The sequence below is a fragment of the Sciurus vulgaris genome, assembly GCF_902686455.1.
Source record: "Sciurus vulgaris genome assembly, chromosome: 4".
Lineage (NCBI taxonomy): Eukaryota > Metazoa > Chordata > Mammalia > Rodentia > Sciuridae > Sciurus > Sciurus vulgaris.
This window is the reverse complement of record NC_136464.1, coordinates 67342672-67367801: the sequence shown is the minus strand read 5'-3', so window position 1 is coordinate 67367801 and position 25130 is coordinate 67342672. Positions and strand designations below refer to the sequence as shown.

The window sequence follows — 25130 nt, the reverse complement described above, 5'->3', positions numbered from 1 at the left end:
TCATCCCCTAATTCTCCTTTTTTCTTATAAATCATGTTTTCCTAAAAGAATCTGTTTAAATATTTCCATTCCTAACTGTTAAGTCTTCATTGGTAGGGCCGGGGTTGTAGCTCAGTGGAAGAGCGCTTGCCTGGCATGTGCGATGCCTGGGTTTGATTCTCAGCACCACATATAAATAAGTGAAATAAATGTCCATTGACAACTAAAAAATATTTTTTAAAAAGTCTTCATTGGTAGAAATACAGTTCTTATTTAATTGCCCAAGGTTAAGAAAAGCAATCTACCTACAATCTAACAAAATAGGTCTACAAAAAAATGGGTATAAGCTAATGTTATTTTGTATGTAAAGATTATGCTCCTGGGGTGTTATGTGTGGTGTGTTAAACAAATAAGAATAACAAAATTTCACACAGGCATGGATCCTTAAAAATCAACATCACTTATAATTTCTTCTATTAATTTTAGTCAATACACTAAATAACAACGTTTAAGATTTGAGAAGCTTTAAAACTCAGTACTGTTGATTTTTGGGGGGGTAGGGAAACCTACTACTTCAATTTTCGTGAACTTTTTATTAGAAACCATAAAGTACTAAAGATTGTGCAATGTTGTTTTTATTATAATGCTTTTTGGCTTCTAAAATGAATTGGTGATATCACCAAATTAAAAATCACTCAACATATCAAAATACAAATCCTTATTCATTGGAATTTAATTTGAAATACACATGTAAAGTCAGACAGCTTTCTATGAAGTTATAACAACATACATAATAGACATTAAGTCAACAAATAAAACAAATAAAATTTTTAGAAGTCTTCCCAAAATTTCATCTTCCAGACTTTGGGGGGTAGTAGTAGAAATTAATATCCAGCTTTTTCCAGTCATATTCAGAATATTCCTGCTTGCTAGGGGAAAAAAGAGAAAAGTACCCATAAGCGAACACATTCATCATCTTGATTATTTCCGCTCAATATTTGCATTATTAAAATACAGTGATAAAGATACATCTAGGGAATACTTCATACTTATTTGAAGAACCAAACAATGTACTAAAATATTTTTTTCCCAACTCATTCACCACTCTATCTCATAGTCATCACAGGTTGGTCTATATGACAAATGCTAAACTTCTCTTTCATCCTAAAAATAAAAGAGAAATAGCTCTTTTCACAACATCAGCAGTTTACTTATGAAAGACCTTCAGTCATTTATCACTCAACCATTTTATTGGCATTAATCAAGTTGCCACTCTTCTAACCTGTACAGTTGGTATTATCAGGAAATAAGAATTTGAAGACATAGGGAAAGGTAGGTAATCACACACACACACACACACACACATATACATAAATGTGTGTATATATATATATTATATATATATATATATTTTTTTTTCTCAATGCTTGGGATCACGCCCAGGCCCTCACACGTGCTGGGCAAGTGCTCTACCACTGAGCCACACCACCAACCCGGAATTAAAAACAACAGCAAAAAGCCTTTCTTTCCTTGACCTTTCTTCAACTTTCTCCCGCAGGTTTTGGTCACTGAATGGGACATCAAATATTCCATTTCCTCCACATTTCTAAATTAAACTTACCTGAATTAATCCCAGGTAGTGATAGGTAACAAGCTCCTCAGTTTTTGCTTTGTTTTTTCCTCAGTCTGCTCTTGCTAGGCCAAGTACATTCAGCACAGGTGGTCTCCTAGCAACCTTGGTTCCTGGGTCAAAGCACATTAAAAGGTTTAATTGGACATTTGAGGTAATGGAGCTCATGGAGGGGTGGGCAGCCTGCCTGCAGAAACTCTGAAATTACTTTCAAAAGTAGACAGGATGGAGATGTTGAAGAGTGGACTTTAGAAAATGTGACATTTTCTTTTCATTTGATCAGAGAACTGTATATCTAAACCCTGAACACTTAGCAGAAAGATTCAGCTGAATTCTAGAGTTTTCCTGTCAGGGCAAACATTCACAATTTTTAATGAAAAAAATGTCCTTAAAGTATTTTAAAACAAATACTTAACCATCTTCATGGCAAAACAACACTAAAAACAAAACAAACAACCAAACAAAGAAACAAAAACTTTCTCTATGTAAGAGAGTAACTCATCAGATTATACGTCTAATTTTTAAGTATTATAAGATTTTGTATAACTTCCAGAAATTAAAAAATGGGAGAGTAGGTTTGTAACCACAATAGGCTTCAAAATATGACTGCTATAATCCTTCAACCATGTAATTCTCCTTTGGATAATCTATGTGAATTGAGACAGAGTGGGGAGGGCCCCACTCCCCAACCAGGTTATCCCGCCTAACACAAGCGTCTTTCAAAAAATATGTTTTCATCAATGACCAAGTTTAGGATCTGTTGACTCCTTACCCAAGCTTTCCCACAACCCCACAAGAGCAATATGCCTGAACTTGACCTCTATATGACCTTCCTGGGGTGGGGGTTACGAGTGTCCCCACCATCTTTTCCCAGCCTAGTGCAGACATCCCAGTGCACAGGAGCAGATCCCAGTGTCAAGCGCTGCTCCCAGTGCTGAGAACCAAGAACTGACAAGACATGTGCCTGCAGGTGCCTACCTTTCTGTCTGTGAAAACCCACCCCTCACTTCCACACAGAGTCCAACTGGGAACCCTAACCCTTGTGCTACTCCTTTTGTGTCAGTGAAGCCGCATACCCATGGTGTTGCTTCCCTCTTATCATTTCTATTTTGAACAGAGTCAAAGAAGCTTAAACTGAGCTGGCAACATGAATGGCATGCCTTAAATATAAAGATGTTACACTCAAAAGCCTTCACTACAGTCTTTTTACCTTGCCCCAACACCACACCCTTTCCCAGTAAGACTTTTTTTTTTTTTTTAATTAAAGTACAGGTTTAATATCTGATACCAAATGACTGGGACCAGAGGTATTTCAGATTTCTGAGTTTTCTAGATTTTGGAATTGTTTCATGTACAGAATCAGGATGATATATCTTGGAGATACAACCCAACTCTAAACTAGAAATTTACTTATGTTTCAGTATATACACCCCTTAAAACATAACCTCAGATAATTGTATGCAATATCTTTAGCACACCTGTGATTGGACTGCACCCTATCACATGAGGTCAAGTGAGGAATTTTCTGGTTGTGGTACCATGTCAGTATTCAAACAATGTCATACTTTGGAGCATTTTGCATTTGAGATTTTTGGGTTAGTATTAGGTAAAAAATCAGGGGTTCTAAGAGGACAGAGGCAGGGTACAAGAAAAATGCCTGTGGAGGACAAGACGGGAGATGAGTCATCATGCCTCTGTTTGAGATAAGTCCAATGACCATGACAACTCCCACCACTGAGAACTCATTGCCCATGATGATTCCTGCCACAAGTTCAGGATTCTAAAATGACCAAGGGAAGTAAAGTGGACAGTACACTAATCAGGAATCATAAGATCACCAATGGGGTAAGGTCTTCAATCAGGTCCACATAGGGAAGAGAATGACTCACAGGTCAGCATGTAAGACCCTAATTTCCAGATATCAGGGTCTTGAGCCTCTCTTTCCCACTCTGTCTTATGGGGACCTTCACCACCTTCACCTTCAAAAAACTGTAGTTGGCCTATTACTTCTGTGTGTTTTGCTCAATTCTTTGCTCGAGATACCAAGAAACTGGGCCCCAACCGAACCCCCAATGGTAACGTTATAGATGCTTAACCTGTATATCATACACATAGAAAAGTAGAATCTACTGTCATACCAACCTGAATGTGCCTGATCTCATTTGATTTTGGAAGTTAAGCAGGGGCAGACCTGGTTAATACTTGGATTGGAGAAGAATAGATAAATCTTGTGTGAATAAGAGAATAATAAATCGTAAGTGAATGAATCATAATATTAAGATTTTTACAAGGTAAACATATGCACAGAAACAGGCATATCCACAGTTTCATTATCCTTACTGAAAAAAAAAGTTAAAAGCAACAATAAGAAGACTCTTTAAATAAACTATGACTTTATCACAAATGGAGTATCACTTGTCCGTTCAAATGATGGTTATTATCAAATAAAATTATGAATGCTACTTAGAAAACATTTAAATAATTAAATATGATTGCAACTCATACATATGGCCACTCTTCACACCTCCTAGGTACATACCCTAAAGGAACACCAGGCTATCTATACCAGGATATACATTCAAACATTATTCAAAATATCTTCCACTTAGAAACAACCCAAAATGTACTAGTACATAGTTAACACTGTGGCAAAGTCATGTAATGGAATATTACACAGTAATGAAAATTAAACTATGGCTACAGACAAAAACAGGTTGAATCTTACATACACAATATGAATTTTTTAAAAGCAAAGCACAAAAGAAAACACAGTGTAAGTACTTTTGTATAAGCAAAAAAAAAAGCTAAAGTGTATGGCTCAGGAGTATATATGTGGGTTGCAATAGTATAGGTGTTAAATTTATTAAGAAAAGAAAGGAATTGGCTGCCATAAAATTAGGGTCATGGCACCTAAGTGAGGACAGAGGAAGTGTTATGGTTCAGATGTGAGGTATCCCACAAAAGCTCTTACAAGAAGACTTAGAGGTGAAATGATTGGGTTAGGAGAGTCTCTTAATCCTAACAATCAATTAATCCACTGACAGGATTAACTGTGACTAAAGGACTTGACCAGAACAACTTTAGTGGAGGAAAAGTTTGTTTGTGGGCTCACAGTTTCAGAGATCTTATTCCATAGAAGGCCAGTTCCGTTCCTCAGGGTTCCAGGTGAAGCTAGACATCATGGCAGAAGAGTGTGGTGGAGAGAAGCAGCTTACATGTTGATCAGGAAGCCAACAGAGAGGTCTCCACTTGTCAGATACAAACATATACTCAAAACCACGCCCCAACTCCCACCTCCTCCAGCCGCACCTTCCACTTCAGTTACCACTCAGCTAATACCTACCATGGGATTAATTCACTGATTGGGTTAACAACCTCATGTCATCTCTGAACCTTCCTGCATTGTCTCACATGCAGCTTTTGGGGGACACCTCACATCCAAACCATAACAGGTATATATTCTGTATCTGGAGAAGTGGACTCTCTCTCTGCTTTCTGATCATCATGTGAGCTGCTTCCATCAGCCACACTCTTTCACCTTGATGTCTTGCTTCACCTCCATCCCTGAGGAATGGAGCCATCTGTCTAGGAACCGAGATCTCTGAAATCGTGAGCCCCCAAAATAAACTTTTCCTCCTCTGAAATTGTTCTTGTCAGGTCTTTAAGTCACAGCAGCGAAAAAATTGACTAAAACAGAAATGGACAGGCAGGAGCTTCCAGCAATGTTTCATTTCTTGTCCTAGGTGGTGTTTACACGGGCAAACACTTTTTAACTATTTGTTAAACTATATATAGAAGTCTTATATGCTCTTCTGTATGTGTTTTAGAACTTTTATTAGAAACACTCTTAAAAGACAAGAGAAATATATATAATGTCAGTAGTGGTCATAGTAGTCAAGCTTGGAGGAAGACTACAGGTGATGCTATTTCTATTTCTCATACAATTTCATTTAGAAAGTGTCTCTATAATGCCAGAAACTACATAAAGTTATCCTATTACTGCTGGTCTTCTTCCCTCTCCATCTACTTAAAAGTAATGTATTCTGATTGTACTTTTGTCAATCCATTTATAACAAATGCTAATCAAAGGAAAATTACATTTATCAATGGAATATTTTAAATGAAAATCTGTAATTAATATGGTCAATAACACAAATCTCTTTCACTGAAGGACACATTCCTGTCTTGTTCAAAATGCTCATGAAAAACAGGAACCTGGGTGGTTCCTGTTGGCTCCTGTTTGGTTCTTCCCCTTGTTTCTAGATCAAAATCATTGGAAGGCACAAGTTTATATCATTACAAAGTTGTTAACGCACACTGGTTTTACTGAAGATTAAAATTATGATTATCACAATACTTTGATTTACATTAATTCTGATAGCTAGAATCTCAATCATCAAGTGATTTTTCTTTGGAATGTACGGGAAATTTGCAGAAAAAAATATTCCTAGCATTTTTCAGCTAATAAAACATGCACTAAAAATATATATAGAGAGATTTTAAACAAATTAGAATACTTTTTAAATCTAGGGGTGTAATGAGTGGCCAAAGTGTGAGTTGTAATCATATTTAATTACTTAATATTTTCTAAGTAGTATCTCCATAATTTTATTTGATAATAACCAACACTTGAATGGACAGATATTGTTAAAACTATGCTGGAACTTATTAAATGTGAACCTCTCAAGTCTATGGTTTTTATCTTGAATGTAGATTTTAACATCATACCCATGTGGCTCACACCTGTAGTCCCAGCTACTAGAGAGGCTAACACAGGAGAATAACAAACTCCAGGCTATCCTGGGCAACTGATGTCTCAAAATAAAGTAAAAAGAGATGTGGGTGTAGTTCAGTGTTAGAGCACTCATATTTAAGAACCTGACTTCAATCTCTAGTACCAAAAGTTAAAAATAAATAAATAAACAAACAAATAAATGTTAAATACAGCTAAATGACTTGACTTTCAATTTCAGTTATGACATCCTAGATTATTCTGGGTCAAGTATATTTATATTGAAACTTTGCATGATCACGATTTCCCCTTATTTGAATGTGTCTCCCTTTCTTTTTCTCATTTCCTAAGGCCACCTGGGAGTCACTTTATTATTTTATTTATGTATGGGATTAAACCCAGGAGCATTTTACCACTGAACTACAAACCCAGTTCTTTTTATTTTTTTAATTTTGAGACTGAGTCTCCCTAAATTGCCCAGGCTGGCCTTGGACTTGCAATCTTCCTGCTTCAGTCTCCAGAATAGCTTGGATTATAGGGAATAACCAATAATGGCCCAATTCATTATTTTATAAAATGTCAATTGAAAGCAGAATGGGTAATCTCTCATCTAGTTTTTAAAACTTTACTTTTTTCTTGACTCCGTCAAGATTTAGGTTCACATAGTCTAATTAAAATTGATCTGTTCATTGTTTATTGAACAGCTGAGTAGAGACAATCACACAGAAAACTAGACAGGTGGAGAATAGCAATAACTCTTGATTTCTAAGAGCTGGACTTCATGGTATTCCCTTTTCTTCACTCTACCACCAGCTTGCAGGCCCTTGCCTTTGAAAGTTTTATTATCTTCTTATTTTTATATTAAAAGTTTTCCCAAATTAATCCCAACTCTTTGGAGTACAAGGAGAGTGCATTTGATCCCCTGGGGGCAAACAAAATTAACAACAACAACAAAAACCATCTATCATATAAGAGTATTACTAGTTCCCTTTTCTCAATTTCCTTCAACCCCTACCACTTCCCTTTATTAGATGTGAACTTTTGGTCAAGACAAAGAACAGAACATACTTTGCAAAGGCTGTATTACAATCAAAAGAAAAATACTTTTCATTGGATTCAAGTGTATAATCTTAACAGGATGAGTTACATTTCAAAAATATTTTCTTTTTTGGAAAGAATTTTCGAAACCTACTCCTATTTCCATCAATATATAACAGTTAAGATAATATTCATGGAAGTTCCCTGGAGACACATGCTGAAAAGTAAAACCATTGATGTCTATCCAGTTTTGCTTAATAGGTCACCAAATTATGATAACTTTTGTTTTTTCAGGGTCTACTATGTGCTGGTCCCTGCTTGTTTTGGTTTAGATTGGAGGTGGCCCCCAAAAGCTCTTGTGTGAGACAATGCAAGAAACTTTAGAGGTGAAATGATTGGGTTGTGAGAACCTTAATTAATTAATCATTGTGTTAATCCACTTGAATGGATTAACTGGGTGGTAACTAAGCAGGTAGGCTGTGGTTGCCGAGGTCTGAAAGGATTTAATTCAAAACTAAAGTTAAGCCCGCACATACTTTGATTTTCATCTCATAAAACTTCATGAGGTGGAATATTAATACCACTCCCTCCTTAGTCAAAAACCAAAGCCCAGAGAGTTAGCCAATCCATCCAGATGTGCTATCGCACATTTAGAGGTGACCAAGGAAATGGATGGAGCTATGTTTGCATCCAAAGTCCACAGCCTCAGCCATTGTATCACAGCACTGGCAAGAACTCAATCCAAGAGCCCAGAATGCTGCCTGCCTCTACAGAAACAGTGCTTAGATGAAGCAGCAGAGCCAGAAGCATGGCCCCTTCCCTGCAGCCCAACTATAATGAAGAGGGATGGAGCTACTCAGACTGATGAGTGGGAACCAATGGTCCTTAAGACATGGAAAATCCTGGGAAATCAAGGCAGACATAAAGGTGGGAGCAGCAGAGCACTGCTAGCTGCACTCACGAAGGTCCCTTGCTTGCCTTAGGCTCCAGGGGAAGACATGACTGGAACCACTGTTTCTCATCTCTTGAAGGGTACCTCTCCCATTTTTTCCTTGGCACTGCCTATTAGTTTTGGCATTCCCAAGCCATATACGGCCATGCTTCAAATGTTGCAAGTAGATGTCCTAAAATGAACTCTTTTCCATACATGAACCAAAGTATCCCCTTAATCATCCACAGCCAGGAGTCCTGAAGGCTGAGTTTCCATCTGCCATTTTCCCACTGGAAATAGATTGTGCATTGCCCCTAAAATGCAAAAATTACTCAGTTACAGGCATTCGATGTTTAGAGATATTCTGGTATCAAAATAATCACAATGATATCAGCCTTATTCATGCAAATTTCCCAACCCTCTCCATGAATCACGGCTGTAGCAAAGCCAGATAAAATGCCCAGAGACCCAACTGGGGACCAGAGGTTTTCTGACAGAGACCCAACACAGAGGCGCCAAGCAAAGCTGTCCTTCAAGAGGTATGAACAAACAGAAATAAGAATGAGGGGTTATTTGTTCCACTGGTGGGGTTTTATATCTGCAGAACTCAGCTATCCAAAAATGTGTCATTCCTGGCTTAGGGTCAAGGAACACAGAGTAGAGAATCTCTGGAATTCTTTTGAGTTCTCAAGATCATTTAGTAAGACCTCTTCAACTGTTCTGGGCATGCACCACACACCCCTCCGCAGACATTCACTGCTGCCATCTTTTAATGTTTTCTAGATGCAGCAATGATTCCTCAAACCAGCTGGATTTCATATTGAGTCAAGCTTAGTTGAGAAAGTAGATAGCTAAATAGAAGAACACAATTTCAAGTTTCAATCGAAGACTGTGACCTTCTTTAAAAAAGAATTGATCTCTCCAACAGTTAGCATAGGGCTTGCAACAAGGTGGGTGCTCAATCTTTTTTTTTCTTTCTTTCTTGGCAGGGAGAGGTGGGGAGATGTAACATCAAGATGTCTTTCTTCTATGCCTCATATATTCATTACTTGGAAGATAACACCCAAGGAGAGACCCTGAAAGACACTGAACGCTGAGCAAGCCCCTTCTGACTCTTACCACAGTTATCTATAAAATGGCTTCTTTCTCCATATTAAAAGACTCAGGAACCCCTTCCTGGCTTAGCTCTGTATCTTTCACACAGTAGGAATTAAGTACATCTTTGAAGAATGCAATCTTATAGAGGAAAACATAAATCTTATCAAATCACCTGAGCTACAGGGTAACCTGTGGGAAGCAGGCACCTCAGAGACAACTTTCCTTTCTGTTCTAGCCAGACACAGAATGGAATCAAACATGTCAAGGAGGGAACTTTTTGAAATGTAAAAGAACAGTAGTCAAAAGAAAATTTTAGAATTCTGATTATAACAGAACAGGTGAGTTTATGAAAGCACTAGCTTATATTCTGAACAGTTTCTGGAGCTTCCTATCATCATTGAGCATAATTATAAACTTAATGTCCTGAGCTGCTAATATCCTACTTCTATCTGTCCATCCTCTGCATTCCCAGACTTACACCACCCTAAAAAAGAAGATATTAAAAGCAGTGAAAGTTTAATATTGCCTCCATACTCTAGATTAATGTTTCCTGTCAGAGACCATATTTGAAGGTCCTGGGTTTGAATTTCAAACAAATGACAGATGATTAGGAAGATTTAAGAACATTTTGAAGGAGGATTCTATAAATAAATTTAAGAGAGCTGTCATTATACTTGAATACTTATGTACATTGTGAATAAACTGAACAACCTAGAAAAACAGGTTATGATTCCTATTTCACAAGGGAGGAAACCAAAGCTTGGAGTGATTGAGTTCCTGCTTTCAGTTGCACAACTTGGAAGTGTTCCAAACCAGGCATATATCTGCCCCTTTCCAAGTCATTATAATACCTCCCTTACACATTCTATCTGGAGGTCTGATGCACTTGTGTAGGAACTGAACATGTATCAGCAAAGTAGAAAGCTATGCTAGTCTGTGGTCCTGCAGAAGGACTGGAGTGTCAGGTTTCAGCTCTGCTCACAAGGGGCAAGCAAGGCATCTGCCTTTCTGGATTTCAGGACCCTCCTTTTCCAGAAAGCAAGCACAGTGACCAGAAGCAGCCATTACAAAAGAAGGTTGCAGACACAAAGCCTTTGGCTAAAAAGCAAAGAAGCAACACACCCATGCAATGAGACGGCACCCTTTCTGACCCAAACCTGGAACGTGGAAACACAAGGGCCCATGTCTCCCATCCAACTCTCCCATGTTACTTTTCAAATGTGAAACTAATTTTTGACATCACCGGAGTTCTGTTTGGAGAGAAAACACAGGGAGATAGGAGTACCAAGTCATGCCACAGGGCTTAGTCAAGTAATTTATATATAGTATTATTAATCCCTTGCTTCTCCTTCTGCTTTTATTTAGCCAGAAAAGAAAATGAAAGGCGTGGGATTTTAATTAATTAATATTTCTCATAACCCATCTTATAAAACTTGCAGAGATGTTGAAATGCAGAAAATGGAAGGGGCTTTGTGAGTCTTAACGTACTATATCCTCTTTCTACCAGAAGTGAACAAGAGTCCCACTTAATTTTCCTTCTACACCAATATTTTAAAATGCAATAGCTAAAAAACAACAACGAAAAAAAAAAAAAAAAAAAAACCAACACAACAACAAAAAAAACCCAGCACTTACTGTTCAGGGGTTCAATAAGCAAAGTCCAAAGTCAAGGGAATGATCTCTCTTTCTGGTGAAAAGCACCATATGCTCTTGGTTGATCGGGAGCTCACTGGGCTGTTATTAATAACTGGCTTAGAGCTTTATGAAGAAACATGAGCCAGAATGACATGGAGGAGGCAAGTGGAAAGGAATTGACAGACACAGGTGGAGTAAATTATGACAAAAATATCCTTTACAGCAGCTCAAATAAGCTACCACGAGGGGACCAGCTCCTCCATAATCAATAGGCCCTGATGTTAAGTACTCTGAGTTCCACCGCCAACCTAAAAAATACCCTTAATATTGAAAACACAATGATTATTTAATGCTATACTACCACTGCTCTTCTGATCCCTTCTTTTCTGTGGATAACAGAATATGTTTTCAAATGTATATATTTTGCCTTATTTGCTTTGACTCCCCTGTTTTCAAAATATATCAACGAATAAATTTTCAAATGTACATTATCACATTTAAAGTTTGTTTACCTTTTAGCTCATTAGCCTCCCTCCCTCCAGGATCCTTAAATTATTCCTGGAAAACTACAGTTACATGTGGGATGAGGGGAATGGACCTGGGGTTGGTGGCATTTATAACAGGGAACCTGTGAAAGGGACATGGTAGAAACAGGGGTATTATCATGACCTGGCTTCTGATCTGCAGTGACTCTCCTCTTCTTTTGAAAAGCTACATTTCAAAAAATCCCACAACTATGTCTCCCCACTTCCTCTCCATTGACTTCAGATTGTTGAGACCACTAATAATGTGTCTTTAGAACACTGGCTCTGTCATTAGTGTTACAAAGAAAATTGACACTTAGACAAAAGTTATTGAAATATATTAAGGTGCATCGTATGTTTTGAATGGAGTGATGCTCGTTAAAATTGCTTCATTTTATGCTCCACTTGCCTGTTACCCTAGCCCAGGCCTGAAAACTGTTTTTTTCAAATTAATCCATTTTTCAGTGGCACACTGTGGTTAGTACTGGTGGACACCTCAACACAATCCTCAAGTGTTGAGAATCATTCTGCTGAGGTCATTGTTAGGAAGACCTAGAATCAGGGGCCACAGTTGAACAGTTGGGCGACAATAGGAGAGAAGGTAGAGGGACGTTCACTTTTTATTTTATTTTTCACGGTGATCACTTTAGAAATCTCAACTGTCTGCTGAACATTTGTACATGTGTGCATTAATGACAACATGCAAAATGTGTTGCCCAGTGATTTTGTCATTGTGCAGACATCACGAATGGTACTTTCACAAAACAAATGCTGGAGTCAATCACTTGGCAAGGCCTCGAGATGTGAGTAAACTTACACACACTTCACCTCTAACACCCATTCTGTTGCCAGAGGCAGATCTCTCACTTTTATTAAATTTCAAAAACAGTCATGGTTAAAATCTTCTATTAACTATCAGAAATGATAAACCCATTGCATGGAATTATGAATTAAAACTGTTTCAAAACATTTTTTCCTTATATCATTTAAAGAAGTCAGTTTTGGGTTTGTTATTAGGCAGAACCAAGCTTGATAAATGTGCGTTGAATGAAGGAATTGGTGAACCTGGTAAGAAAATTAAGGAAGTCCTCAAACAATAAAATGAGAGAATCAACACACTCCGCTATTAGGAATCCGCCTCCCTCCAGGTGCCCTCAAGGAGCAGAAGGAAGCACCTGTGAAAGCCCCAGGCTCTGCACAGGGTCTGACAATATGGTTGAAGTTGGAGGAGGTTTGACACATTTCCTTATCAGAATACACAGTATTCCACGGGATAGAACTTTCTGTCAGGAAGGGAGACAGACTTTTTGCAGGAAGACTTATTCAAGTTAAGTCAACTGGCAATTCTTAATGAAAGGATGGTCCTTCAGCAATAATTTTTATCAGGAAATGAACTTCCTGTCTTTAATCAGCTCAATTTTTTTTTTTTTAAGAGATGAGATTGTGTTTGTGATGTCTGCAGTAGTGGGGAGGAACTGACAAAGAACAGTCATCTAAAGCTGTTGTCTGTGCCTCTCCCCTGCCTGGCTCAATTCTGGCCCAGTTAACAATTTCAGGGGAACTGGAGTGGCCGACTCAAGCAGGGATCTCATAGGCAGATACTTCTGCTCAGTTTTTTGAACTGACAAATATATTATTACATTTCCAAAGTGGGAACTTGATAAGAATAAGAAATATCAGCATTTCTTAATGAATCAAAGCACTCCAATGGAGATTATGTAAAACTCAGAAAAAATTGGGAAGGTGATATTATATCTTTTAGCTGCAGCCTTTGTAAACCACTGCTGCCAGGAAAATTAAGTTGGTTTTGAAGAATGTAATTTTTTTTTTTTGCATTTTCAGAAATAAATATTTTAATAGAGAAATAAAGATATGACAAGCTAAGTTGACCTTTACCTACAGAACTTAATATTGTGGCAATCTTAATGCTGGAAAACTATGTGCTATTACTTGGATATGAGGTGTCCCCCTAAACTTCTGTGTGAATGCAGGAATATTCAGAGGTAAAATAATTGGATTGTGAAAGCTGTAACCCAACTAGGATGAACTGACTGGGTGGTAAACATAGGCTGTGTGGCATGGATAGAGGAGGTGAGTCACTGGGGATGCCCTGGAAGGGTGCATCTTCCCAGTTTTCCTCCACTGTGCCCTTCTGCCATGATGTTCTGCCTCACCTTGCACCCAGCACAATGAAGTTGGCTGACCATGAACTACACCTCTGAAACCATGAGTCAAAATAAACTTTCCCTCTTCTAAATTGTTCTTGGCAGACATTTTGGTCCCAGTGATGCAAAGCTGACTAACACACATTGAACACAGGATTATCTAATACCAGTTCTCGTATATTGAGGACTTAACTCATCCTGAGAGCTTCCCATATGGTGACACACTTATCCTCATACAACTTGATGAAGAAGAAAAGATAGATTCAAAGTGATTATGCTCTTTATCCAAGGAAACAGGTATCAGAGCCAGTTTCTGAAATGAGGCATGCTGGCCCCAATGCCCTGTTCTCAATTCCAGGCTCTCAAAATATACAGGAATGGCTGCAGCAAAAGCATATATTTTCATGCCAAAATAGGAAGGGAAGGAGGCAGGAAGGGAGGAAGATAAAGAAGTCACATCCAGTGTCAAATGAACTGTGTACTGTGGTCTCCATGTAGCCAGATTTGACAAGAGGGAAAATCCTGGAGAAGTGAAACTCTCAGAAATTAATGCAACTGGAGAGTTCAGTGTGGATGGGTGGATGGATGCTGATGCCCTCCTCACAGGATGAACTTTCCTTCAGAGGCATTGACAGCGGATTCACTTACAGAGATTCCATTTATCATGCAAAAACCAACAAAAGTGTAAGTACCAAATACTTCAAGTCAAACTGGCTCAGAGTTTGATATGTGAGTATCTACCCCCCAACACCCACCCCGCTTTTGAAGGAACTCTGCAGCATAAAGAAGGCCAATACCATGAATCACTTTTGTTTTGTCTAAAGGGCAATAAAACTGCTTAACAATTGAGGGTCTTAATGCCAATTAAGGCAACTATTTTTCTAAGACACACAGAGAGCAACTAACATTTTTTTTAAAAAGCACTTGGTTTGTAATTGCTTTACAAGTAAAAATCACTCTTTTCCCCCTCCTAGATATATACTACACTTCCCATCTGAGTATGTCAACTCTGGATCGCTGAGCTAAATGAATCTCTAAGGTATTTTCCTTAGGATCAGGGAAACAGGACTTCTTTTCAAATGAGGGGATAGAATATAAAAGTAAGAGTTCTCAGATTTAAGAAAGTGGTTGGAAATCTGAGTTCCTGTAGAACCTGATGAAACTTTTGCTCTAATTTAGATTCTAACCCAATAGGATTAATAGATTCTGCCCTTGTGGAGAATTTAAAAGTAGAGAAGACTGAAAGTTTCCTGCACCCTACATTGCTCTCCTTTTAGGTCTACTAAACCATTGATTTAACAGTCAAGACCAAAGGTGTGACAATTCCCTTAGAGAGGAGCTCAGAGTATCAGAAAAATGCTGCCCACACCAACGTGGCCAGTTACAAAAATTTTTATGCTACTGTTCATTAGTATGATCTAGGGTCAGTGAGGCAAGAAATTAGAAGCTGCTACAAATGTCTGAAGTTGTTCAAGAGGACCCTGAGTATATCTTGGAGCCACACCATCAGGTTGACCTACCTCTATGTCTTATTTTGATTTATGCCCAGTCGTGAGGGCTCTCCACTGTACACAGTGAGAAGTTTCCACAATGAGTCACAAACACCGGGTAGAGAGAAAAGCCATCAAATAAAAAGTACCCAAAATTTGAACCTTATATTTCCACAAACAAATTGAAAATCCTCACAGAAAAAGAAAAAACAAACAAAAGCCTAATGTTCCTAACCTAGTTCTTCAGTTCAGACATACTCATAGGTGTCTCACTATGACATTTGGTTAAATATAGATTATTTTTCTCTAACTTATGATTCAGATCTCTCCCTCTCTCCCCACCCCACCTCTCTCTCTTCATGCTCTCTACCATGGAGCTTCATCCCCAGCCCTACCCTAATAGTCTTATGGTCCCCTCAAGTTCCATGAGGCAACCCCAAGTATAATGACAGCAACATCCATACACCCAGTAAAAATTAGTAGCCTGCAGGATGCAGGACCTCTTTCCTAAGCAAAGGGAAGTCCCCGCATATCAACCCTATTATCTGTACATAAGTGTAGATGGGACCAAAAAAGGGATTAAGAAAGGTGGGGATATAGCTCAGTTGCTAGAGTGCTTGCCTTGCAAGCACTAAGGCCCTGGGCTCAATTCCCAGCATCACAAAAAAAAAAAAAAAAAAAGGGAGTAAACAAGAGAACATTTTCTTAGCTTCAATTCTAACACAATGTTAATCGTTTCAGATCAGTTGCCCAGAGCTCATGACTCCTAAATCCACAAACTTTTCCATGGTTTAGAGCAATTTTTTGCTATGTTTCCCCTTTTGGAAACTCCTGCCTTCTTGCAAAAATTAGAATTTTCTATGTTGGCATATGTAGTACTGTCTTTCCCAAGACTCATTTCTTTTTTTTTTCCATCCTTAATCTCTTGCTACCCGTTCCCTCCATTTCTGAAATCTTTACTATGAGAATCTTAAGCAGCCCTGTTGCAATTGTGCACACGTGTAATCTCAGCAGCTTGGGAGACTGAAGCAGAAGAGTGACAAGTTCAAAGTCCGCCTTAGCAACTTAGAAGGAATGTTTTAAAATAAAATCGGGGCTGAGGATATAGCTCAGTGGTGGATAACCCCTGGGTTCAATCCCTGGCACCACCACCAGAAAAACAAAAAAATTAATAATAATCCCTGATAAAAAGAAAGAAAATCTTAAGCATATACGAAAGCAGAAAATAGTATAATCAGGTGTAGGCAATTAACATACTTTCCACCTTGCTTCCTCTATCTCCACCACCACTACTCCATCCATCTCCTATTTTAAAGAAAGTTTAAAGGAGTTATTTTAAAGAAAACTGAAAATATTTTATCATCACCTGCCTAAGTGAGGGACAATGGGATAACAAGTCTGCAGCCATTTCTCCCTTGATTCTGCTCCCCTGCACCATTTTACAACTTAGATTGTTACTGTGAACCATCAATGGAGATAACTCACTACCTTCCTAGACTGTTAGCCCGGGAACTTCCTTGTCAGTGATTGGTCAGATTGTTATTAGCTGGTGAACTTCCACTACTTAAGAATAGCTCCCCACCTCTCTCTCTCCCCTCCCCTTCCCTCCTCCCCCCTTTCTCCCCCTCTTCATCTTTCCTTCTCCTTCCCTCTCCCTCTTCCTTTCCCTGTAGGCACTTGTTCATTTGCTTAATAAAATCTCTTGTGTGAGTTCCTGCATCCAGAGTGGTTTTCTGGGTACTTTCATTGGTGCTATTGAAGCCCGATTTGGGGACAGGCAGTTAGTGTAGAAATAGTGGATCAGGTCAAATCGAGGAAATGGAGGCCATGAAAGCCATCTGCCTCTGGAAGTTGGAGACTGCACCTGGGAGAATGGAATGTCAAGGATCTCTGGAATCCATTGATTACCAAATTTACCTGTGCTTGTTAGGGGCTATAGGCAAGGAACTGCTAATTAATGCCCCCTGGGCCCTTACCTAACTGAATCACTCTGGCTCTTCCCCTGCCCATCCATTTCTCACTTTTTGCATCTCACCTGCAAAACCAGGTCTAGTCACGTGGGCAGGAAGGAGACATAAGGGAGGAGAGAACTGGAGAACAAAGAGAACTTAACCTATAAAAGATGTAGGGTGCACTCACTTCTTGGGATTCTAGAACATCAACCATGGCCCCCTTCTCCCTCCTGGGAGAAGTCTGAATTATTACCTTTAAATAAAACCTGCTTAATATGCTTGCTTTGGTGTGCTTCTCTAGTGTTCAAACTTCAACATTAGAGGAAGAAGAACTTCACCGGTAAACAGTGGTATCAGATTTGGAGGTCCCACGAGACCTACACAGAGGTAAGCTTCTCTCTCCATGCACCCCACATCTGTTTGAGGTGCATCTTTCTGTCTCTTTCCTTCTGGAGGGCAAAAATGGGCACTCATTGGCCACTTAAATGCAGTTAGTGCATCTGCCATCCTTCGAGACTAGGGTGAGAAATTTCTGGCAGGCAGTTCCCAATCACCTGCTCTTTGCAGACCAGGCATGTTGGGTCTTCCTGAAGCCATTTCCTACTTTTCTGTCCAAGCCCAGAGCACAATTGTCATCAGTACACAGTGTCCCTAGTCCTGATCTACCTCAGATGTGTAGAGGTGGATGAAGGGTTGGAATAACTGCAGGGTTCTCTGGCCCAGGCTACTCTCAAGCAGATCCCAAAAGTTCCTTCTCCAGACTCCCCCACCTGACTGCCCTCAGGGGTATCTAGGGTGATAGGCTGACAATGGCGCTGAGGGAAAGCACCAATTACCTTTGCCTCCGTATGGGCCACACAACACTCCCCTGCACATCCACTCCCTCCTGGATGTTACCCTTTCCTTGCTGATCAGACATTAGGAATTCAAATTGTAGGACTAAGACCTGGGATGATTAGTAAGAAAATGCCCAGGTTCCCTTTGTTCACAAAGTTAGCCTTCACTAGTCTATCTAGAATCTCCCCATTACTGTTATGTGCTTAAATATGCTTACTCTGTTCTCTTTAAGCTGCAAGAAGGAGGCATTTAAAATCAACCTCTCCCATGAGACCCTCCAAGAAAAGGGCTTTATACACCTACGAACCAATAGATGTCTCCTCACCCTCTGGAGATTCCTTTAAGTCTACAGGCAAAAAGATAGGGAAAAATGCACATTTTTTACTTTTGTCATTTTTTTTTTTTTTTTTTTATAATTAGGAGTTTATAGTGCAGGGAGGAAAGCAGGTAAGTCCCTTAAGTTTGAATCCTCCAAGGGTCTCTAGCACTTTGCCAAAGAAGACCAGAAATAACTCTGGCAAAACCAGGTAGTGAGAGACGGGTTTTTCTGGACTGTAAGGAAGCTCAAAGTTAGGGAGATGTCCCTAATACTTCTAACTCAGAAGGGAGCTTCTCTCTCAACAGTATTGCCAGGTTCACCACTAGCCTGCATACTGCTAAATTACAGATGATCAAAAAATGTGCCTTACATATGTTACCATGCTTGACATCAATGATCTCTACCACCATGAGAGGAGAAAGCCTTGAGGAATCACCTACTGAGGGAGAAAAATCAAGCCCCCTCCCCAACTTAAGACAGATAAAAATAAATTTAGGGAGGCTTTTGGAGGATCCTAATAAATATTGAGATGTTTCAAAGCTTATGCCAGGTATTTGACTTCACCTGGAAAAATTATGCTATTATTTAACCATCTAGAGCACAGGCAGTTCCCAGAAACCATCCTAACTGGGATTCAAATAATGAGTAGGGTGCCTAGAAACTATTATATAAAGCCTTCAGGAAAGTCCTGCTATTTTCATGGAGAGACTAAGGAAGGCAATAAGAAAACATACTATCCTGAATCCTGAACCCATAGAGGGCCACCTACTTTTAAAGGATAAATTTATCACTCAGTCAATCCCAAACATTTAGAGAAAATTACAAAAATTGGCATATGACTCTGAACAATTCTTAAATGATCTCCTCCAGCTTGCATCTTCCATTTTTTTGTAATAGAGAAAAAAAGGGGGGGGGGGAGCATTAAAAAAAAGAAAAAGGGCTTATTAAAGATCATTCAAAATGACAGAAACTTTGAATGCCTTGCAACAGCCCATGCAGTTCAATCATTTTAGGAGTGAAAAGCCACACTGCTTAGTCCAAAACCTTAGAATAATTAAGCAGTCATCTCCCCCACCCTGTAGTTCTTAATCCACGCACTCTGTTATCTTGGATTCTAACTGCTACTAGATTTACTATGTTAGATTTAAAAGATGGCTTTTCCTAGACTCTCAATTGCAATTTCTGCTTGCCTTTGAGGAACCAGATAATGTATCTCAACTAACCCGGACAATGTTGCCTCAGGATTTAGATGGGCCTCACCTGTTCCAGACAAACCCTAGCTAAGGACTTAACAATATTCAGAAATAAAACATTTGTAATTGTTCTCTAATATGTAAATGACATCCTTTATGTGCCTCCACCCAGGAGGAATATTAAAAGGCCATTACAGAGCTCCTAAACTTCTTAGCTGATAAGGATTATAAGATCTCAAAGAATAAAGCCTAATTATGCCATCAACATGTTCAATACTTAGAATTGCAACTGTCTCCAGGAACCCACAAGCTAGGACAAGAAAATGATCACAGGACAATATCCTCTATCCCAGAAATATCAAAAAGGGGCCTTACTTCAAGCTCCTGTCCTCAGCTTACCTACAAAGCAAGATTTGACCTGTTTGTCACTGAGAGAAAAATAATCCTAAAAATATTCACCCAAAAATCCTGGATAGGCAGCCATGGACAAACCAGCTGAATAGCCAGTGGCATATCTCAGCTTAGCATAGTAGCTTCATTCTCAAAAGTAATGTAAAATAAAGTCTCATAATTTTCTTTGACATCCAAACCTGTCCTGATAGAAATGGCTAAAATGCCCTAGGCATCAAGTTTTTGCTACAGTCCTATCTCTCAGCTCCTTTCAGATCTCAGTCAAGGCTGAAATGTAAATGGAAGAAGCCTGAAGGCTCAGTAGACCAGTCTCAAACCCAAGGAAAAAAAAATCTAAAAGAGTCTTCTACCTGAACTCCAGCAAAAGTAAATTGTGTGATGCTTTACTAAAATAATTAACGACTGTATCATTTTTCCAGGACTCTTGTTTTTTCCTTACATTCTGCATTTTTTAAGCTCATGACATTAATTTTTGATCATTTCTATTTTTATTCAACTAGAGTTTTTGAACATTTGTTAACATTTAATGGAGATTCACCTATAAAGTTACAAGGCCTTTGCTTTTGTGTTATGTGTATATTATGTTGTCTGACATCATGTTGTCTGTATGTGCATCTAAATATGTACATGATATCAAAATTGAGCACTCATAAAATTAAAATTTAAAAAATGGATCCAGATTTGTTAATTCATGTGATTTTTAGAAGGCTCAATTTAAATCAGATAAACAAATGAAAGTAAAATGTCTTTAAAATTAACCCACAAGTCTATAGGTGGTCAAACTAATAAAATGTTGATATTTATAAAATGTCTAATATCAATTGTTTCTAGGACTTTTCTTCAACAGGAAAGAGGCAACAAATACCATTCAATACACTTGTCTGATATCTTGTTTTTTACAGAATAAGTGAATTAGATTTGACATATATAGGATGTCAAATGTTTTTTAGAAGCATCTGATTAATCTACAAAGTTAAATGCTAACTGTTAAATAACATTGAATACACTTAACTCTTTAAATTCCATGGGATAACATACTTAAACATTATTAGTGTTTTCATAGATTGGTGAATTAAAAGTGTTTAAAATTGCTTTGTGTCATCATTAAAAACAAGGTTACTAAAAATTAATTCCTAACAGGTACAATTCTATATACAAAGGATTCCAAAAATTTCAACTGTGTTTCAATTAGAGTACTGCACAAAACATAAAGTATTTCATATTATTAAAATGGAGTAATTTATACTCAGAAATTTTGTATAAGAGTTGTTTCAAAGCATGAACAAAAGGGGATCAACAGATAGGAGAGAAAAAATAAAAGGTTCTAGGTGTGGAAATATATTTAGCAGAAGGGAAAAGAAAATGTTTCTTGGTTAAAAAAAAACTGCTTGTGTGATGAAATACATGAGGGTGTAAGTAAGTGCTAAGAAACTGTGTGTAAGTAAAGGACAAATTCCAACGAGTTTTTATTGTTATATGTATATAAGATGATCAGTTAAAGCTATTTAAGTTTTTTTCCCTAAAGTCAAATATTAATGTGCTGATATCAACCAAAGTTTAATTCATATGTTAAAATGACAAGGATTTCTTTAAAAACACCAATTTACTCTTAACATTGTGTCTGTTAAGTTTTTTTCTTTAGAGCAATTAGTCTTAAAAATCGGGGTTTATACAATTATGGTTAAACAATTGTTAGAGTATTGCACTACATTACAGAGTCTAAATTTTCTTTAAAAAACAAATTTTGTTAATATTAAAGTATTAAGGTAATTGTGGAATGGTCATTCTTTGTATATTAAATGTGTTCATATTTTCCAGGTATACAAGTCTTTAAGGTGGAAAATTTATCAAGCTGCTATGCTCCAAACTAAAATTGTCTGTAATGGTAATTGTAAACTTATAAAAAGAGTAAATTTTATTGGGGATTTATTTCTTTCATTTAATGTTCTATAATAGGACCTGTTATCAACAGGTTATTTTTAAAATTTGTTACTTTTTACACTGAGATAAAAAAAAATTTTAAATATGTGTATTTCTAAAAGTTAGTGAGAGCCTGATTTGTTTAAAAGTTAATATCATGAAACATAAAAACATTTTTGCCACTTTGCCACACAAAAGGAAAGTTAAAAGTTCTCTCAGCCTTTCTTTGATTCATCATGTTTTAGATATAATGTCAAATTGTGTTAACTAATGTTCATATAGACTCAGGGAACAATATATGTAAACTTCTTAAAATGATATTTCAGAAAGAGGCAAAGGTCAGCATCAGAATTAAAACACTTTACCTAAGATTTGTGAAGAGACCAGCCTTACCTGAGATAAGGCTCTGCCTCCCAGCCTGCTGCATGTCAGAATGGCTCCAAAATAAGCCAGACTTCAATTTATTTAAAGTTATATTCAAAAGACTGTTTTTTTTTTTGTTTGTTTGTTTTTTGTTATTGTTGTAAAATTACTGTGATCTCAAACAGGGGATAAAATGTATAGCTCAGCCAAAATTCAAAATAGCTATTATGCAAGCTATATATATTTTTACTCTTGGTAATTTCATTTTGTACAACTGTTACCCATTAATGTTTTGCAGAGGTACTGCTTCAAGAATATATAACCTTGGTTAACTTGTGATAATAAGCCATCACCTACAGAATAGATAATATATAATGGTAACTTCCAGTACCAATACAGACTCCAGTTAAATAAAAGGGTAAATGACTGTAAAGTCATAAACATTGAAGTTAAAGCCCAGTATTATTACTTTATGACTGGTGAGACTGGCTTGCTGAATGTTTAAGATCAACCTTAGTGATTGAGATTAAAACAAAGGGGCCAAAAAAAAAAAAAAAAAAAAAAAAAAAAAACAGTATTTGGTTCTTGTCCTCAGAGTCAGCAGGAACCCAGGGAACAAGATAACTTCTCTAAGGAGTTTTGCAACTTTGGACCATACAACCTCACAGTCAGAGAGATTGCTGAGACCACTGGAGGATGAAAAGTCAATCAGTGCACCTGCTGCAGAGGAGGGTCATTGGAAAAGGGAGACACCCCTGATGCTGCCAAGTGAAGCCACTTCATCAAGGTGACCTACCTAGCAAATGGCACTAAAGAAGCTTAGCTGTTCTCAAGTTTCCCACCAGTGACCCCTGTGGGAACTCAGCTGACTCTATAACAGACAGGAACAGGTCAATTTGAAAAGCTCGATCTTAAACACCTAGCAAAACAGTTAAAATCAAAACATAACCATTCTTGGGCATTTAAAAAAGAAACAATAGTTAAATGTAACTTAAAATGTACACTTGTATTAGCCCCCTAGAATAAATAAAGACTGGAAGCTATGAAAGAGATTCTTAGGCATATATGCCTAATAACTATCAAGAGAAACTGCCAGAATCAGAAATTTTTGGTCAGTTTAAGGCCTACAGACCTTCCTAAGCTACACAGGTAGGCTTAAATCTATGTTTACTAGTATGATTGTCTAGCCCTAAGTAACAGAAATATAAAAATCTCTACTAAACACAGGTTATACCAATAAGAGGATATTTTAAAAAATCAGATGACTTTAGCTTAACTATATTTTCTGGGGACATCAATGACATTAAACATTAAATGTTGAGTTTATATTCCTGATAACTTGGACAATGTTAAAGTTCCCAATTAAAGGCCTTGTCCTTTCTAGCCTTTGTTAGGCCTTGCTATGTGAACAATTTCTCAGTTCTTCCACCTCCTGGTAAGAGATTATTGACTTCTGTTATCTTCATGGTATTCATTGACATGTTCTAGATGCTGCAACATTTATTTTGTATTAATCTCATTTCAGTATTCATATCCTTTTTATTTCTCTCTCATAGAAGTACCCACCCCCAGATGACTTTACAACCTGCTCTTTCCCAAACAGACTTCTACCATGGACCTCTCAATTGACCCAATTCCTAAAAGGGAACTCCAAACAGTTTGCCCCACACTGCCCCCTTCCAGCTTGAAGCAACCAGAGTGGTCATCACTGCCTTTCTTTACAGCAGTAAGGAGTTCCTAAACAAAAGGGGGAATGAAGACCAAACTGGGGACAGGCAGTTAGTGTAGAAATAGGGAATTGGGTCAAATCAAGGAAATGGAGGCCATGAAAGCCATCTGCCTCTGGAAGTTGGAGACTGCACCTGGGAGAATGGAATGTCAAGGATCTCTGGAATCCATTGATTACCAAATTTACCTGTGCTTGTTAGGGGCTATAGGCAAGGAACTGCTAATTAATGCCTCCTGGGTCCTTACCTAACTGAATCACTCTGGCTCTTCCCCTGCCCATTCATTTCTCACTTTATGCATCTCACCTTCAAAACTGGGTCTAGTCACATGGACAGGAAGGAGACATAAGGGGGGAGAGAACTGGAGAACAAAGAGAACTTAACCTATAAAAGATAGGGTGTGCTCACTTCTTGGGATTCTAGAACATCAACCATGGCCCCCTTCTCCCTCCTGGGTGAAGTTTGAATTATTACCTTTAAATAAATCCTGCTTAATATGCTTGCTTTGGTGTGCTTCTCTAGCGTTCAAACTTCAACATTAGAGGAAGCAGAACTTGTCACTGGTAAACAGTATCACTGTAAGTCAGATGGGTTTTTCAACCGCCACTTAAGTGAGTGGAATCCTGTCTGATGCTCCAAACGTCTGGATGCTGGTCTCACCTTCCATTTGCCTGGACACCCAGTTCCAAATCCACCACCAGCCTTCAGATTGGTAAGTTTTTCCCTAGGTGGACTTAAACACTCCTCTGCTGACCTGAGATGTGACCATTGATCATCTGCTGCCCTAAAGGCTGTTGAGGAGTGGGAGTTTCCCAGTCACAACTTTTATAGTTATGGCTGGCCCCCTTAGTTGACCTTATCTGATGGGTAGGTCCCTGAACTTTATGGTGGAGATTTCCTCTCTGGGTTGAAGCTTCTCTTCACTTTTCCTTTTAAAATATCTGGTACCAGGTCCTTAACCCCCTCACTTTTTGTCTGGCACACACTGATCGGGGTGATGACTCCCATCACTGTGTTGCCACCTCATCTCCAGCCAACTAGTCTGTGACCTCAGGATGCCTTGGACACTGATTTGGCTGTTTATCAGTCTCCACCAAGGGACCTGGGTCCTCCATTCTGGCAGACTTACCCGTGGGGTGCCTACTAGACAATCTTAAACCCCTTCACCTACCCTCCCCCCCCCCCC

General features: G+C 38.3%; 1 protein-coding gene across 1 annotated transcript; it reads right to left on the bottom strand.

The window, feature by feature from the left end:
• Positions 1-682: 682 nt before the first annotated feature.
• LOC306660076 (myoregulin) lies at positions 683-11179 on the bottom strand. The gene is made up of 3 exons (XM_079138161.1): positions 11044-11179; positions 1601-1722; positions 683-908 (listed from the first exon to the last, which is right to left on the bottom strand). The coding sequence occupies exon 3, from the start codon at positions 886-888 to the stop codon at positions 748-750; it is 141 nt and encodes a 46-aa protein (XP_078994287.1). The 5' UTR covers positions 889-908; positions 1601-1722; positions 11044-11179; the 3' UTR covers positions 683-747.
• Positions 11180-25130: the final 13951 nt, after the last annotated feature.

Excerpts from the sequence above, each read along its gene's own strand:
- LOC306660076 (XM_079138161.1), bottom strand. The coding sequence starts at position 888 with ATGACTGGAAAAAGCTGGATATTAATTTCTACTACTACCCCCCAAAGT.